Source organism: Sitophilus oryzae, unplaced genomic scaffold (genome assembly GCF_002938485.1).
Source record: "Sitophilus oryzae breed Bouriz unplaced genomic scaffold, Soryzae_2.0 scaffold_1500_pilon_pilon, whole genome shotgun sequence".
Taxonomy (NCBI): domain Eukaryota; kingdom Metazoa; phylum Arthropoda; class Insecta; order Coleoptera; family Curculionidae; genus Sitophilus; species Sitophilus oryzae.
Genome location: NW_022146171.1, coordinates 2,513,188 through 2,528,076, shown reverse-complemented (window position 1 = coordinate 2,528,076; position 14,889 = coordinate 2,513,188). Strand labels below are relative to the sequence as shown.

The following is a 14,889-nucleotide window of genomic DNA, read 5'->3' as shown; positions in this document are numbered from 1 at the left end:
AAACTCTCCTTGCAGAAGGAACCAAGAAACAACCTGGCGCATCTCCAGCAAAGGGCAAGAGAGGGAGCGAAAACCTCTCCCCTTTGCTCCGACAAGGAGAGAAAAAAGCCAGGATGGAAAGCCGTCCCACACCGAGAGGCAAGCAGGGACGTATCACTAGCTATACCGCTATTGCTGGATAAGAGAAAATTGGGGTGCTGCCAAAGGATTATCCGGAGATTGCACTGACTACCGACCAGCAAACGGCTTTAGAAGAGGCGATACTGGACGAAGTAGTAGCGAGCGGATTGCGACGCAACGATCGACAAAGTGTCGGTCAGCAGTGCTTTGCGGGGATACACTTTAGGGTGGGCATGGTCCACATAGACTGTGCATCTGAAAAATCGGCGGATTGGTTGGTGGAAAAGCTTAAAAATTGGCAGGGGCCGGGACTGGTTGCAATGAGGGGAGAAGACATCCCTAAAGGGACAACCATCATGGTCTTTCTGCCAAGAAGCAAGGGGAAAGACACCACCTACCTGCTAGACCTTATCCAGGCTCAGAACGAGAATGTGAGTACATCGAGCTGGCGAGTCCTCAACTCGAAGGAGGAGGGCCATGGCCATGTCCTCACAATAAGAATTGACCTCAAATCCAAGGAGGCAATAGAGAAAGAGGGATATAACCTGTATTATAGATTCGGGACAGTACCGGTATTGGGCCCAAGAAAAGAACAAGCTAAAGGGGGGAGAAAATGGAGACAAATACTCCAGCCTCCACCTTACAGGTACCTCAGCCGGAGACAAGCTCCTCGACTGTGAAGGACACGGACGGCGAAACTCCAAACGTGGAAGAGTGTATATCCTCGGAGGAGGTTGATGACCATTCCTCGGAGGAAGGACATCTGTTGTCAGAGGGGGATGGAAAATACTTAGTATTAGTAGGGATGTCCTCCCTACAACAGGGGGATCTTTACATACCCCAGAAACCTGATGCATGGGATATCCCAAATAAACCGCACCATGCAAAAGGGTCTTCCGCCAATCACAAGACTCTTTGAGAAAAACCAACATGTAATGGTACTAGCCCAGGAACCCTGGGTGTATCAGGAACAAATTAAAGGGTTGTCTGGCAAAAATTGCAGTGTAATATATGATAACAGGCAGGAATTTCCCCGAGCCTGTATTCTTATAAGAAACGACATTAACTACACATGTGTTTCAGAATTTACAACCCGAGATCTTGTTCCAATCATGGTTCAACTTAATATCGAGAATTGTAGCAAAAATATCGTGATTGCCTCTGTATACTTTCCTGGTGATGGGCAGACACCGCCTCCGGAAGTAGAGAAGCTCGCGCGATTCTGCAGCCAACGGCGACTACCTCTACTATTGGGATGTGACTCCAATACGCACAATGAGGTACGTAGGGAAGCACTAATACTAACACTAGAGGTGAGTGTTTACTAGAATTCCTCTTAGCATACAATCTTGAAGTTCTCAATATAGGGAACACCCCCACGTTTGTGACAAAAACGCGGGCGGAAGTATTACATTTAACAATAGGGAGTGCTAGTGTAACTAGTTACGTGAAATATTGGAGGGTCTCAACGGAACTTTCCCTATCAGATCATAGAATCATCGAGTTCAAATTAGGAGGAATCATACTCCAAACTGAAATTCGAAGGAATCCAAGAAAAACCGATTGGGAACTATACCACACCAATCTCGTAGACAACCTGGACCAAATAGATGCAGGTAAGGCTAGGAACCACCTGTATCTAGAATGGTACGCAAGGGAAGTCAGTGGTGCAATATTGGATGCATATGAATCTAGTTGCCCCACAAGTAAAGGCATACAAAAAAGTAACAACAAGCCCTGGTGGAACAAAAAGCTGGCCAATCTTAGATCGGAGGTCCGACGATTCTTCAACAGAGCCAAACCCAGCGGTGAATGGCAGCTCTACATCGAGAAATTAACTGAGTATAATAAGAAGATTAGAAGGGCAAAGCGGTCTGACTTCAGATCCTTTTGCGAAAACATCACTTCAACTACTTAGGCAGCTAGACTACACAAAGCTATGGTCAAGAGTGGGCCCATCCCTAACATGGCACTTAAGAAACCTGACGGAAGCTACACGGAAGGAGATGAAGAGAGAGCTAACCTCCTACTTCATACACACTTTCCAGGTAGCATATCTATTGATACGCAAGTAGCTCCGACCGAACCTCACAATCCTCGCAGGGAAGACTGGAAGACGGCCAAGCTAGTAATAACAGAACACACCTTTCACACATTGACACCTTTCAGCCTTATAAAACAGCAGGTATAGATGGGATTTTTCCTGTCCTTCTAAAGAATGGTCAGGAAATAGCTACACACCATCTATTAAAAATTACAAGGAGCAGCTTAGCGATGGGATATATAAAACCATCTAGAGAAGAGCGAAAGTCATCTTCATACCCAAAATAGGCAAAACTGACTGGGCTAACCCCAAATCATTTAGGCCTATTAGTCTCACATCGTTCGTATTAAAAACGATGGACAACCATATTAGAGTAAATCATCTACAGGTTAAACCACTGCACGATAGTCAGCATGCATATAGAGCTGGCAGATCCACAGAAACTGCTCTGTACCAGTTAACTGAGCTAATACAGGCAAGCCTAGATAGCAAAGAAACAGCACTTTGTGCCTTCTTGGATATTGCAGGGGCGTTTGACAATATACCTCACAAGGTGGTCAAGCGATCTCTTGAAACAAGAGGGGTGTAACAATAATTCGCTGGGAAATGCTCCCAACACGAACAGCAGAGGCTGAGATAGCCGAGATAGGTACCAAAACTGTAGTTGTTAAAACAGCGCAAGGAACTCCACAAGGTGGAGTAACCTCCCCCCTACTGTGCATCCAAGTAGCATTTTCACGACTTGCGACCACATGTTTACTAAACACAACGTTGGATTAGTTATAAAAAATAGTTAGCTCCGGACCTTGGGTATTAAAATAAATGTAAACCTTGTTGTAACGTTGTGCCGACGTTGAACTAGTACTACAACAAAGTAAACGCTTCTGCGACGTAGAATAAACGTTGTCTTGTAACCTTTTTTGCTTAAGTGATCTTTAGGTGATTCGGATAACGTAGTTACAATGTTGGGTAATAAAGAGTTTTCCGACGTCACTTTCAGGACCTATTCCAACGTTATGCAAACGTCGTCTGTTTTATTAATTTTAACGTTTTTTAGATTTCCTTATTCTTACGTTGGTAGAACGTCGAGCCACTACCTTTTTGCGACTGTATTGAATCATAACCTTAAATCTTAAATTTTTACTTCATTGCTCTGTTCAGTCAGACAGTTCAGTGCTGTTTTTGTTTTTATAAAAAAAAACTTAATTAAAATGGGACGTAAGAAAGGCACATATAAAACTAAATTTAAATATACATCGACATATTACCGATACTTTATCCACTCCCTCGTTTATTTAGAATATAGCGGGCGGCACAAGCTAGACTCTAGGATGACTATATTAGGCAATCTTGCGACTAGTATACTACCTGTTAAGGCTGAACTCCGACTTTATTATTCCAGTATGCGACTACTCGAACTACTTCATCTTAATCTCCAAAACAACAAAGTGAAAGCCGCCATGTTGTTGAATAAGAAAATGTTTCGTTCCTAAAATAGCAATTCCTGCTTTTTGAATACATTAACTTGAAATATTTGACCCTAAACAATAGGCGGAAACAATTTTTTTTCGACTGCGAATAAATTATTCTCATTTTACTAAAAAAAAAAAAAATTAAAACTTCTTTAATTTTAAGGCCCATTAGTATTTTTCAAAGTAGAAACAATACATTTATCAATAAAGTTGTTTGCGTTTAACTTTTTTGCCTTGGGTAACGAGTTACAGAGTTGGTTAAAGTGTTTCAATAATTATGATCTTCAAAGACACACTTAAATACTTTTGTTTTGTTTTCCTTTACTGCCATCTGGCATATGTCTCTAATTAAATCATAAAAATAATATTTTTACTATAATTATCACAATTTAGGATAAAACGCGACTTAGACGCCATATTATTATAGTTTTGTATTTCTGTGAATTGGCATTTTAAATAACGTTGCAGTTTGTACTAAATTAGGCTGCTAGCCAACGTAGGTATCCAACGTCGTTTCGACCCAAAAATTATTCTCCAAACTAATGCAGAATAGGGTTGGCACGAGGTTGTGCCGACGTTGCGCCCCGACGTTTGGTCGCGTGACACAACGTTGTCCCGACGTCCAAATGCTGCTTGGGGAGCTTGGTAGAGGATGAACTACTGGAAGAATTAACTCTAGCGGGAATACATTGCATAGGGTAGGCAGATGACATAGTCATCATTGTACGGGGGAAACATGAAGGAACCCTGTGTGATATTATCCAAAGAGGACTCCGCATCGCTGAGAGATGGCGCAGGACTGTCGGACTGAGTATTAACTCAGATAAAACCGCAGTAGTGCCATTCACCAGAAAGCGAAGTTTGAAAAACTTTAAAAGAATCCATCTAGATGGAAAGGAAATACTGCCATTACAGGAAGTGAAATATCTGGGAATAACCCTGGATAGTAAACTTCTCTGTAACAAGGCATATTAAGAACATTACCAGCAAAGCCACAAAGGCTCTCATGATATGCAGAAGACTGGCGGGAAATAGGTGGGGCTGCGCCCCTAACATTTTGCGCTGGATGTATACCATGATAGTAAGACCCATGATTACTTATGGAGCAGTTGCTTGGTATACAAAACTAGAGCAACAACAAGGCAAAACCTGTGCAAAGTATCTGCTACTGGCATGTATCTGCATCACAGGTGCCATGAGAACATGTCCAACAGCAGCAATGAAGGCCATTCTAGACCTAACACCACTGCACATCGTCGTCGGTAGTTATGCCAATGCGACAATGATTAGAATGGTCATTGACAGAAACAGTACTGGGAGAATTTTCAGGTCAGGGGCTTCCTCAAAAAGAAAATTCCACTTCTCTAACTCCCAGTGGATGACATACCATGAATTTACAACTTTGAGAAACACCTCACTGTAGTATTGAGTAATAAAAATGATTGGAAGGAAGAAACGCTTATTCAGCACATAAAAGACCATACCATCACGTGGTATACTGATGCTTCCAAAACCAAAGCAGGGACAGGGATAGGAGTATTTGGGCCGAAAACTAAATACGCCAAACCAATGGGCACTTACCCCAGTATCCTTCAGGCAGAAATTTACGCTATCGAAAAATGCGTACAATTTATCTTAGATAGGAACTATCGAAAACAGGAAATTGTTATCCTATCCGATAGTCAAGCAGCACTTAACGCGATCAACTCAGGAACCATCAATTCGAAGTTGGTCAAAGCATGACTAGAGAAGCTCAACAAATTAGACAAAGAAAATAAAGTCCTCCTACTCTGGGTGCCTGCTCACCAAGGGATAGAAGGCAATGAAAAATCAAATGATCTAGCTAGGAAAGGAGCGAACACTCCACTAACTGGACCACAGCCATTCTGTTTTCCAAACGGGAACCAACTGAAAGCGGAACTGAAGAATCTGGAAGACTCCAGCCGTAACTTGGAATGGGTGTCCTCCAACGGTCTAAGACACTCGAAAAAGTTTTTCAGAACTTACGACCGAGAAAAATCAAAGGATTTCCTTGATTTAAGTAAAAACAATCTACGGATTGTCACGGGGTTTCTAACAGGACACTGTCTCCTCAACGAACACCTCAGTAGGCTGAAACTGAGAAACAACGGCGAATGCAAATTTTGTGGGGAAAATGGGGAAACACCAAAGCACCTTATCACTGACTGCGCCGAGACGACGACCATTCGTGCCATGAACTTTGGTACGTCTGATGTCGAGGATGGAGAGCTGGCCTCTGTGGAGCCGTCTCAGATATTGGCTTTTGTTAAAGCTCTGAGACTGTATGACGAGTTATAACTCGTTACAACTCAAGAAAGGGGAACACACAATAGATCTATAAGGTCGCGGTGATTAACTCCCCTTCTAAACATTCTACATTCTACAACGTAATCATCAAAATAAAAAAATGCAATGTGTGTTCTAAAGAATTTTACATTCCACTGATAAACACAATATGTAAACCTATTGATATAGCGAATAAAAAATGTTAAAACATAAAATTATCAAGAATTACTGTAAATAAATTTTAGAATGTGGTCTTATAAATTTTGAATACAAATTTATTCTTTTTGTTTTTAAATAAATCAAACCATAAACTATGTCTGTAAAGAAGCCTAGCGCATTCGCCATTTTATTAATGATTATTTTGTACGTAGGTACTCTTATCAATTTCGGGTTTTGTAGTTAATATTAAAGTGGATATTTATTTTAAATGTTTTTACATTCAATTAATACATTTAATAAACTGTTGTCCAGTAAAAACGATCGAATACCTATTATTGTATAATTTTATATCTTAAAATTTATTTCCTGTAGATTCTATTTTCATACATTACTTTTCACCTTTGCTATAGTTCTAATTTCTAATAGGTAATTGTAACTTATTTTTGAAATAATTAGGTAATTTTAAAAATAAGTTAGAACCGGAGGAACTATCACCCGAACCTATAAAAGACCTGAACAAACTGGAAGCAAGGCGCTGGGATAGGAAACTGGGTGCAGATATAGATCTTACAGGTCACAGTGTTTCGGGCATAAGGCGGCTCTTTAATATTGAGGAAAAATATATGTTGAAATACATAAAAGAAAATAAACTATCTCTATAAAACAATAAAAGTTATGATTTGATGAAACTTCAATTACAACTGTAAAATGTAGAATAGGTACCTCTTTAATTAAAAAAGTCTAATTAAAATATAACGACATCTTTATTGAAACGATTATTGCCTTCATTAAAAGCAATGACAGGGAATTGTGTACATCAGATAATTGCCATAGAACGAATCGAATCATATCTCAATCACAGATCGAATTAACCAGCGGTTAATCAATTGACTGAGCTTTTGATGATGGATTAACCATTACAGAAGAGTCAGTGTAACTATCGTTTAAATTCGAAAATTGTAGCGTGAATTTCAGAGTCAAAGATTGAAACGGATATCAAGGAATTGAAATTTATTTATGCCTTTCATTTTCAAATTTTTGATCAATATGAAATTTTAAAGTGCTTATTATGTTACGGTTAAAGTCCGATGTCCGGTTAATGTCGATATTAACAGGTTAATGTTTGGGTTTGGTTAGATTTTTGGCTGTTTTGTTATGCGTTATTCTCGAGATTAACCGGGTAATGTCGATATTAACAGAATACTGAACCTTAACCGTAACATACAGTGTGTACAGGGTGTCCCACTAAGAATAGCTCTCGGCTGTATCTCGGAAAGTATTAGCCGTAGGGGCTGCGGAAAAAAATATTCATAACTAAAGAGGCTATGAGAAATTGCTGGAAATTATTTTCAAGTTTATAGAATGACCGCTAGGGGGCGCAACTGCAACAAAAAATAAGAAAATGGAGTTTTTACACAATTTTGCCTAGATAAGGTGTACTATAAGTAACAGCTTCTTAATCTTCAGTAAATTTTGAATATTTTTTGTTAAAGTCGTTTTCTCCTATCTACCAAAATAAAGTAGTGGGGGAAGGTTAGATCTGTTTTTAATTAAATATTAATAACTCTGGACTGGATGATCGGAATCCAACAAACGGGGCTCGTTTAAAAGAGCGTTTCTTACTCTATATTATACCATATAAACAATAATAATAAGATTTTGAACGTAGACACTAGGGGGCGTTGTCTTACAATTTAAAAAACTTTGCCGTTTTTTCAAAAAAATTAAATGCAATAGTATATGTCATTTTAGCTGAGCGGAAAGAGTAGTAAAAGCTTAAAAAGTCAGCGAAAACCACATCTTGATATCTTCTTTCAAACCAAAGATATTAGCAAAATTATAATAAATACCAAAAAATAAGCCTTTAATTACCTTATTTTTACAACACGGTATCAGTAGACCTCTTTTTTTATGCCCATTCTAACATAAAAATAAGATAGAAACAGTGAGTTTATTTTAAAATCGACGAAATACCAGAATACCATAATACCAAAGGTATTAATATCTAATAATTAAGATATTAATAACAGTGGACAAGAAACGACGATTCAGTGAAGTCATAGTAATCTTTGGAAAAAAGTTGCTTTTGATGTAATAGTATTAACGCCAAATTTTTATTAGATCAACATTTTGATAGTCTTAGCAGCGTTTTTATCTTTTGATTGCTTTTTCAAAATGCCAACAACTTCAACTACTTCAAATAATAAAAGCAATAAAAAACGCTGCTAAGGTTATCAAAATGTTGATCTTATAACAATTTGACGTTTATACTATTACGTCAAAAGCAACTTTTTTCCCAAGCCTACCACTGCTAGTGTCACTGGAATCATCGTTTCTTGTTCACTGTTATTAATATCTTAATTATTAGATATTAATACATCTGGTATTATGGTATTCTGGTATTTCGTCGATTTTAAAATAAATTAACTAGTTTTATCTTATTTTTTGTAAGAATGTGCATAATCAAGAGGGCTACTGATACCGTATTGTAAAAATAAGGTAATTAAGGGCTTATTTTTTGGTATTTATTATAATTTTGCTAATATCTTCGGTTTGAAAGAAAATATCAAGATGCGGTTTTCGCTGACTTTTTAAGCTTTTACTACTCTTTCCGCTCAGCTAAAATGACATATACTATTGCATTTAATTTTTTTGAAAAAAACGCTCAATGTTTATTAAATTGTAAGACAACACCCCCTAGCGTCTATGTTCAAAAGCTTGTTATTATTGTATTATTGTTTATATGGTATAATATGTATAGAGTAAGAAACGCTTTTTTAAAGGAGCCCTCGCTTGTTGGGTTCCGATGATCCAGTCCAGAGTTATTAATATTTAAATAAAAACAGATCTAACCTTCTCCCACCACTTTATTTTGGTAGATAGAGGAAAATGGCTCTAATAAAAAATATTCAAAATTTACTGAAGATTATGAAGCTATTACTTATAGTACACCTTATCTAGGCAAAATTGTGTAAAAACTCCATTTTCTTATTTTTTTTTGTTGCAGTTGCGCCCCCTAGCGGTCGTTCTACAAACATGAAAATAATTTCCAGCAATTTCTCATAGCCTCTTTAGTTCTAAATTTTTTTTTTCCGCAGCCCCTACGGCTAATACTTTCCGAGATACAGCCGAGAGCTATTCTTAGTGGGACACCCGGTACATAAAGTATGGAATAAATTCATTTTCTTGAACTGGGATTTTATTAAAAAAAATGCTCGAACACGTCGATCTATTTTATAAAAGGGGCACGTTTTCGGCATATTACCTTGACTCCAGCTTCACCCCCTGAGTGGGGGTGAGTGGCACCCCTAGTTTTCGTAATGGGAAGGGGGGTCGAGTGATACCTTATTTTAATGGTCTCTCGCTCCAGATTATAGTCCCAGATTTTGAAGTTGCAATTGTTATCTTTGTTAACATGACAGCTTGTCAAAATTCCTAATTTTCTTAGTTTTGTCAAGCTGCCATATTAACAGAAATTAAGGTAGCAACTTCAATCTCTAGGGTTATAATCTCTAGCGAGAGACCTTTAAAATAAGGTATCACTCGACCCCTATTCCAATTACAAAATCTAGGGGTGTCACTCATCCCCACTCAATGGGTGAAGCTAGAGGCAAGGTAATATGGTAATATGCCTACTTATATGATAAATAAAGTTTGAAGTTGCTACTGTAATTTCTGTTAATATGACAGCTTGCCAAAACTAATAAAAATAGGAATTTTGACAAGCTGCCATGTTAACAAAGATGACACTGGCAACTTCAATTTCTAGGGCTTCAATCTGAACCAAATTCTAGGGCTTCAATCTGGAGAAAGAGACCTTTAAAATAAGGTATCACTGGACCCCCCTTCCCATTATACAAAACTAAGGATGCCACTCACCCCCGCTCGGGGGGTGAAGCTAGAGTCAAGGTAATATGCGTAAAATGTGCCCCATTTAAAAAATAGATCGACGAGTTCAAGCATTTTTTTTACTAAAATCCCAGTTTGAGAAAATGAATGTATTCCATACTTTATGTACACACTGTATACACTGTATTGAACAACCATATTTTGAAGCAGGAAACAATAATAGTATTTTTATTTGGGTCAAAAACACTGACAACTTTTGGCTCTAGTAAAAGTATGTCTAAAAAATGACCAGATAAAAACTACAATGATATAAAAATAAATAGCAGTAACTATACTGACCGGCACGAAAACGGACATCTTAAAAATGTTCATATATTTTGGTATACAGGGTGGTTAGCATTAGGTAGTATATCGAAATGAAATTTTAGGAGCGTATGTAGGCTAATTGAAAGCATTATATAAAAATATACATGTGGGTGCGTCTCAAGAGTGGCTCACCCCTAAAACTTTTTTTATTTTTTCAGATACCTAATAAAACGAAATTTAGTATTTGTGTATGACATAAATTAGGATTGATTGACGTATTCAATTGTTTTTGGTCACTTTCTGTTTCGCCTGAAATGACTACCACTTTTGATTTTTAAATGACACCTTCGGTATTTTTTTACTTTATTCGATAGGATATGAAACTCTAAATAGAATGACATATCATATGTCAACTTTTGACATTTTCGCATATGGTTTATTTGAAATTGTAACATGCGGTTCAGCACGACAATTTGACTCGAAATACCAAATGTGTGGTACCAAATTATTCTTAAAAAAATGCCTTTTTCCAAATATGCTAACGAGCCACCCTCGTTTCATTTGGAAAAATTGAGATATGGTTAAAAATACGATTTGGGTATCTTTTAACCGGCCAGGATAAGACACGAAAAACATTGGACGGTCAAATCTACTTTTCCAAAGCTCCTTGATTAAAAATTAGTATCTTTAATACAGCCATGGCACTCTAGATTGAAATTTAAAAAACTATCTGTTTTTAAGCAAAGATGTCAAAATTTGACATATGATATGTCATTCTATTCAGAGTGTCATTTTCTATCGAATAAAGTAAAAATATACCGAGGATGCCATTTAAAAACAAAAGTTGTAGTCATTTGCGGTGAAACAAGAAGTGACCAAAACAATTGAATATGTCAATCAATCCTAATTTATGTCATATACTAACATATCAAATCTCTTTTTTTATCTGAAAAAATAAAAAAGTTATAATAAAGGTGATCCAAGACGCACCCGGTATATTTTTATAAAATATTCTTCAATTCTTCATATTACATTTTATAAAATATTCTTCAATTCTTCATATTATAACCATCGCTGACGCCGTTTTTTTATCACATTGGTCAACAATATTGATATGGAGTTGCATAAAAACACGATTTCGTCTTTTAGTCCGACATTTAATTGTGGGTAATATAATATTTTAACAAAAATATTAACGTGAAAATTAAATATCTTATAGATACTTCCGTACTAAGGACAGTATTATGTGACAAAAATTAGCTAGAGGAAATCAAATGCTTAAAATGCTTCCTTTCCTGTTCACTGCACAAAATGATTCTCTTTTTAAAAGATCTGTTAATGTTAAGAGGCATAAGTAGAGTTCTACTTCGGTAAGCAGCCACAATAGTTTCTCTCACGTTGTCGATAATAGTTGGTCGAGTTTTGTTAACACTGTCTTTAACATATACCTTCATAAAAAAGTCCAGACTAGATAAATCAGCAGCATTCTATTAATTGGTGAACGCACACTACAATCACCCCAATTAATACAACTATTCTCAATAATTATTATGACGTATCCTATATGTTTCCATTTTCCGCAAATTACTGAGATATTTTTTTGTTTTAACCCACAAAATGATAACTAGTTGTTAAAGTTGAATTAATATGCAGCTATGTTGAAGTACTACTACTGCCATTACTCGCTGACGAGTATTTGACACGCATCAAAACATGGTTACGCAAGGCGTTTCCTGTCATGAGCTTTTCTGTGACTGAAAAGCCCGATACGTGATGTTATCTCTCTTCCGCACACCGAACATTCAAAAATCTCATTACTTTGTTGCCTCTTTACTTTTTGGTTGTCGTTATTAACTGAATTTACAATTCTCCTCCATTGCGTTCTATTGTGCGCTGCTTACTCCCACTGATGCTGCATACTTATCCCCTTTAAGTTTTCATGAACAACATCCTTGTATCTTTTCAGTTGTCCACCCGGTTTCCTCTTACCCTCTACGAGTTCACCGGAAAGAAGAGATTTTGGTAGGCGGTTTTCTTGCATCCTGCATACGTGGCCAGCTCATCTTAAGCGATATTTAGTAATCATGACTTCAGCGCTCTCGCAGCTTACTTTTATGAGAACTGCTACGTTTGAGACATGGTGGTACCATGTGATTCTTAAAAGTTGTCTAAGGTGTTTCTGTTGTAACTTGTTTAATATGTTGAAGTAACGTCAGGGATATCACAGTCATCTAGATTTTATTAAATAATAAAGATCTACTGACACTAAGTAATAAAAATGAAAATATCCTGGTAAATATTTGTTTGTAGGGTAGGCAACCTTAGTAGTATTTTGAAAAGACATGAATTCCCCATTGAATAATATATTGGATGTTCTATTTAAAATAAAAGAGTAACTTGCTTTTAAAAGTGGCCAATGTTCCATATTAATTTTGTCTCACACTGTATAACTTTTTGGGTTAAGTTTTAATTTAATTTAAAGGACAATAGTTATATTAACTACATATTAGGCTACATCAGGTAAATTTCAATTTATGTAGCTTTTATTGAAATTTGAAAGTTGTTCTATATTTTTAGAAAATATTAAATAAATCAACATTTATCTTACATTTTAATCATATACTTCTCTAATGAAACTCACCTAAAAATTCTATGAAATAATCTACACATGCTTACGAAATATCATCTCCATACAATCTGTCGTTCTTCTTGGAGCCTCCGCGTCGTATGAGATGTGCCACTCTGTATTTTATGTTGTAAGCAATATGTATCTAAACTATTTGACTTTTTAGCCACTTTTTAAAGTAAAAATTAATGTTGCATTTGTCTATTATACAAGGGAAAACGCCGAAAGTCACTTTATCATCAAGATGCAATTTTTCTCGATAGTTTCTTCATCTCAATATAGCTTTATTTTTACTGAATATAAGCAATTTTAGAATTAAAAGCATTTATTTGCGTTTAGACGTTAACATACCTACAAAATAGTGTATCGTTTTTCTAGTGTCACCGTCAATCAAATCTCTTATTATCGTTAATTCAATTAAAGTAACAATAGGTTGTCGATAAAATTTCTGTATTTTAAAAATAAACAATAATTGATTGATTGAACTTTACAAGAGTAACTGCCAATATACAATAATAATATGACTTTTCAACGACATGACAGTGGCATTACAAATTAGTGCCATTATTTTTTTCTACTTTTTACAAATAGCTTAGTTCGTTACAAAATTGATCTGAATTTGTAATTTACTGTTCGTGTTCGGTGAGTTTTTCTAATTCTTGTTTTAAATTAATAGACTATAAAATAAACAATCGAGTAAAAATGATTTCCCGTCCTAAGCCCTATGCAAAACATTGTGAATACTGTCAACAAACCAGATTGTATTAATGGAACAAAAACTAAACAATAGTGCAACCAACTAGTTATCTAACGAATTTATGATTCTTTCAAGTAACAGACTTCTAGCTTTGAACAGAATGAACTTTATTGAAGAATTTACTATAGACCAAGAGCACATAAAATAAAACATAAATTGAAGAAAACATGTTCTGTGTATAATGAGACAAACCAATCAAAAAACATAAAAAATAAGTTTTTTTATTCTGATCTACAATTCCTTACAACAGAGATCAAGTTAAGTTAAAACACTGGTTCCTGTTCAATCAGTGGCGGATACAGAGGGGGGCCCCCCTTAAAATATGTAAATTATGTTAAATATTAGGCTTTTTAGTTAAAAATAGCGCCCTAAAAAGCATATTTTACATTACTTTTTATTTTGGGCCCCCCCTAAAATAAATTCCTGTATCCGCCCTTGTGTTCAATCACGGAAGTTAAGCGATGTAAGACGATGTCGTTATTTAAAGGGGTGAACGTAAAAATAAGGTGCCCTGTGGCGTAGAGGTACAGGCTCTCGTCTACCAATCTCAAAGTAGTGGGTTCGAATCCCACACCCGGCATTTTATCAGCCGACTATTTTTATTTTTATTAAAATAAGAATAGTTTGGGTACCTAGGTCGACACAGCCTTAAATGAGTACTTGGGATTCACAATCGTGAGGTAATAATACAGTAGCGTGGCAAATTCTCGCGCCCCCCCCCCGCAAACTTTGTTAGAGGACCCTCCTAAGTATACTCAAAAATTCCTTCAAATATATCATTATTGTGATATCTGCTTGAAACATATTTTTAACAAGAGCCAGAATGTGATTTTTTTTTATATTTTGATAATTGTTTCAACATTTATTTATTTACTATTATAGTACTCTTATGCCCACTTGCACCGTTTGTATAAACTTATATAATATTTTATTATAGTTAATCACTGTTTAGCCTTTAAACAAAGTTTATACAAACGGTGCAAGTGGGCATTAAAATACTTAAACTAGAAAACAAACATTTATGCTTCTAATTAATCAAAGTTCTAAAAAAAAACAACTTAAGCTTGATTTTCATGCATCCGTTGTCCGACAATACGATGATACGATATTAATTTTATTGGTCGAATTTAAAGACTTCGGTTGGTTAGAAACGGTTAACCAATCGAAGCCTTTAAATACAACCAATGAAATTAATATCGTATCAACGTATAGTCGGACAACGGATGCATGAAAATCAAGCTTTAACATT

At 36.1% G+C, this 14,889-nt stretch overlaps 1 protein-coding gene across 1 annotated transcript in view; it reads left to right on the top strand.

Annotated features, from left to right (window-relative positions):
• Positions 1–353: 353 nt before the first annotated feature.
• Positions 354–14,889, top strand: part of LOC115878061 (ABC transporter F family member 4-like) — a 38,881-nt gene continuing 24,345 nt past the window's right edge. The window contains exon 1 of the mRNA XM_030894415.1: positions 354–551. Within this exon, the coding sequence (XP_030750275.1) occupies positions 354–551 (198 nt within the window). The remainder of the gene's footprint in view (positions 552–14,889) is intronic.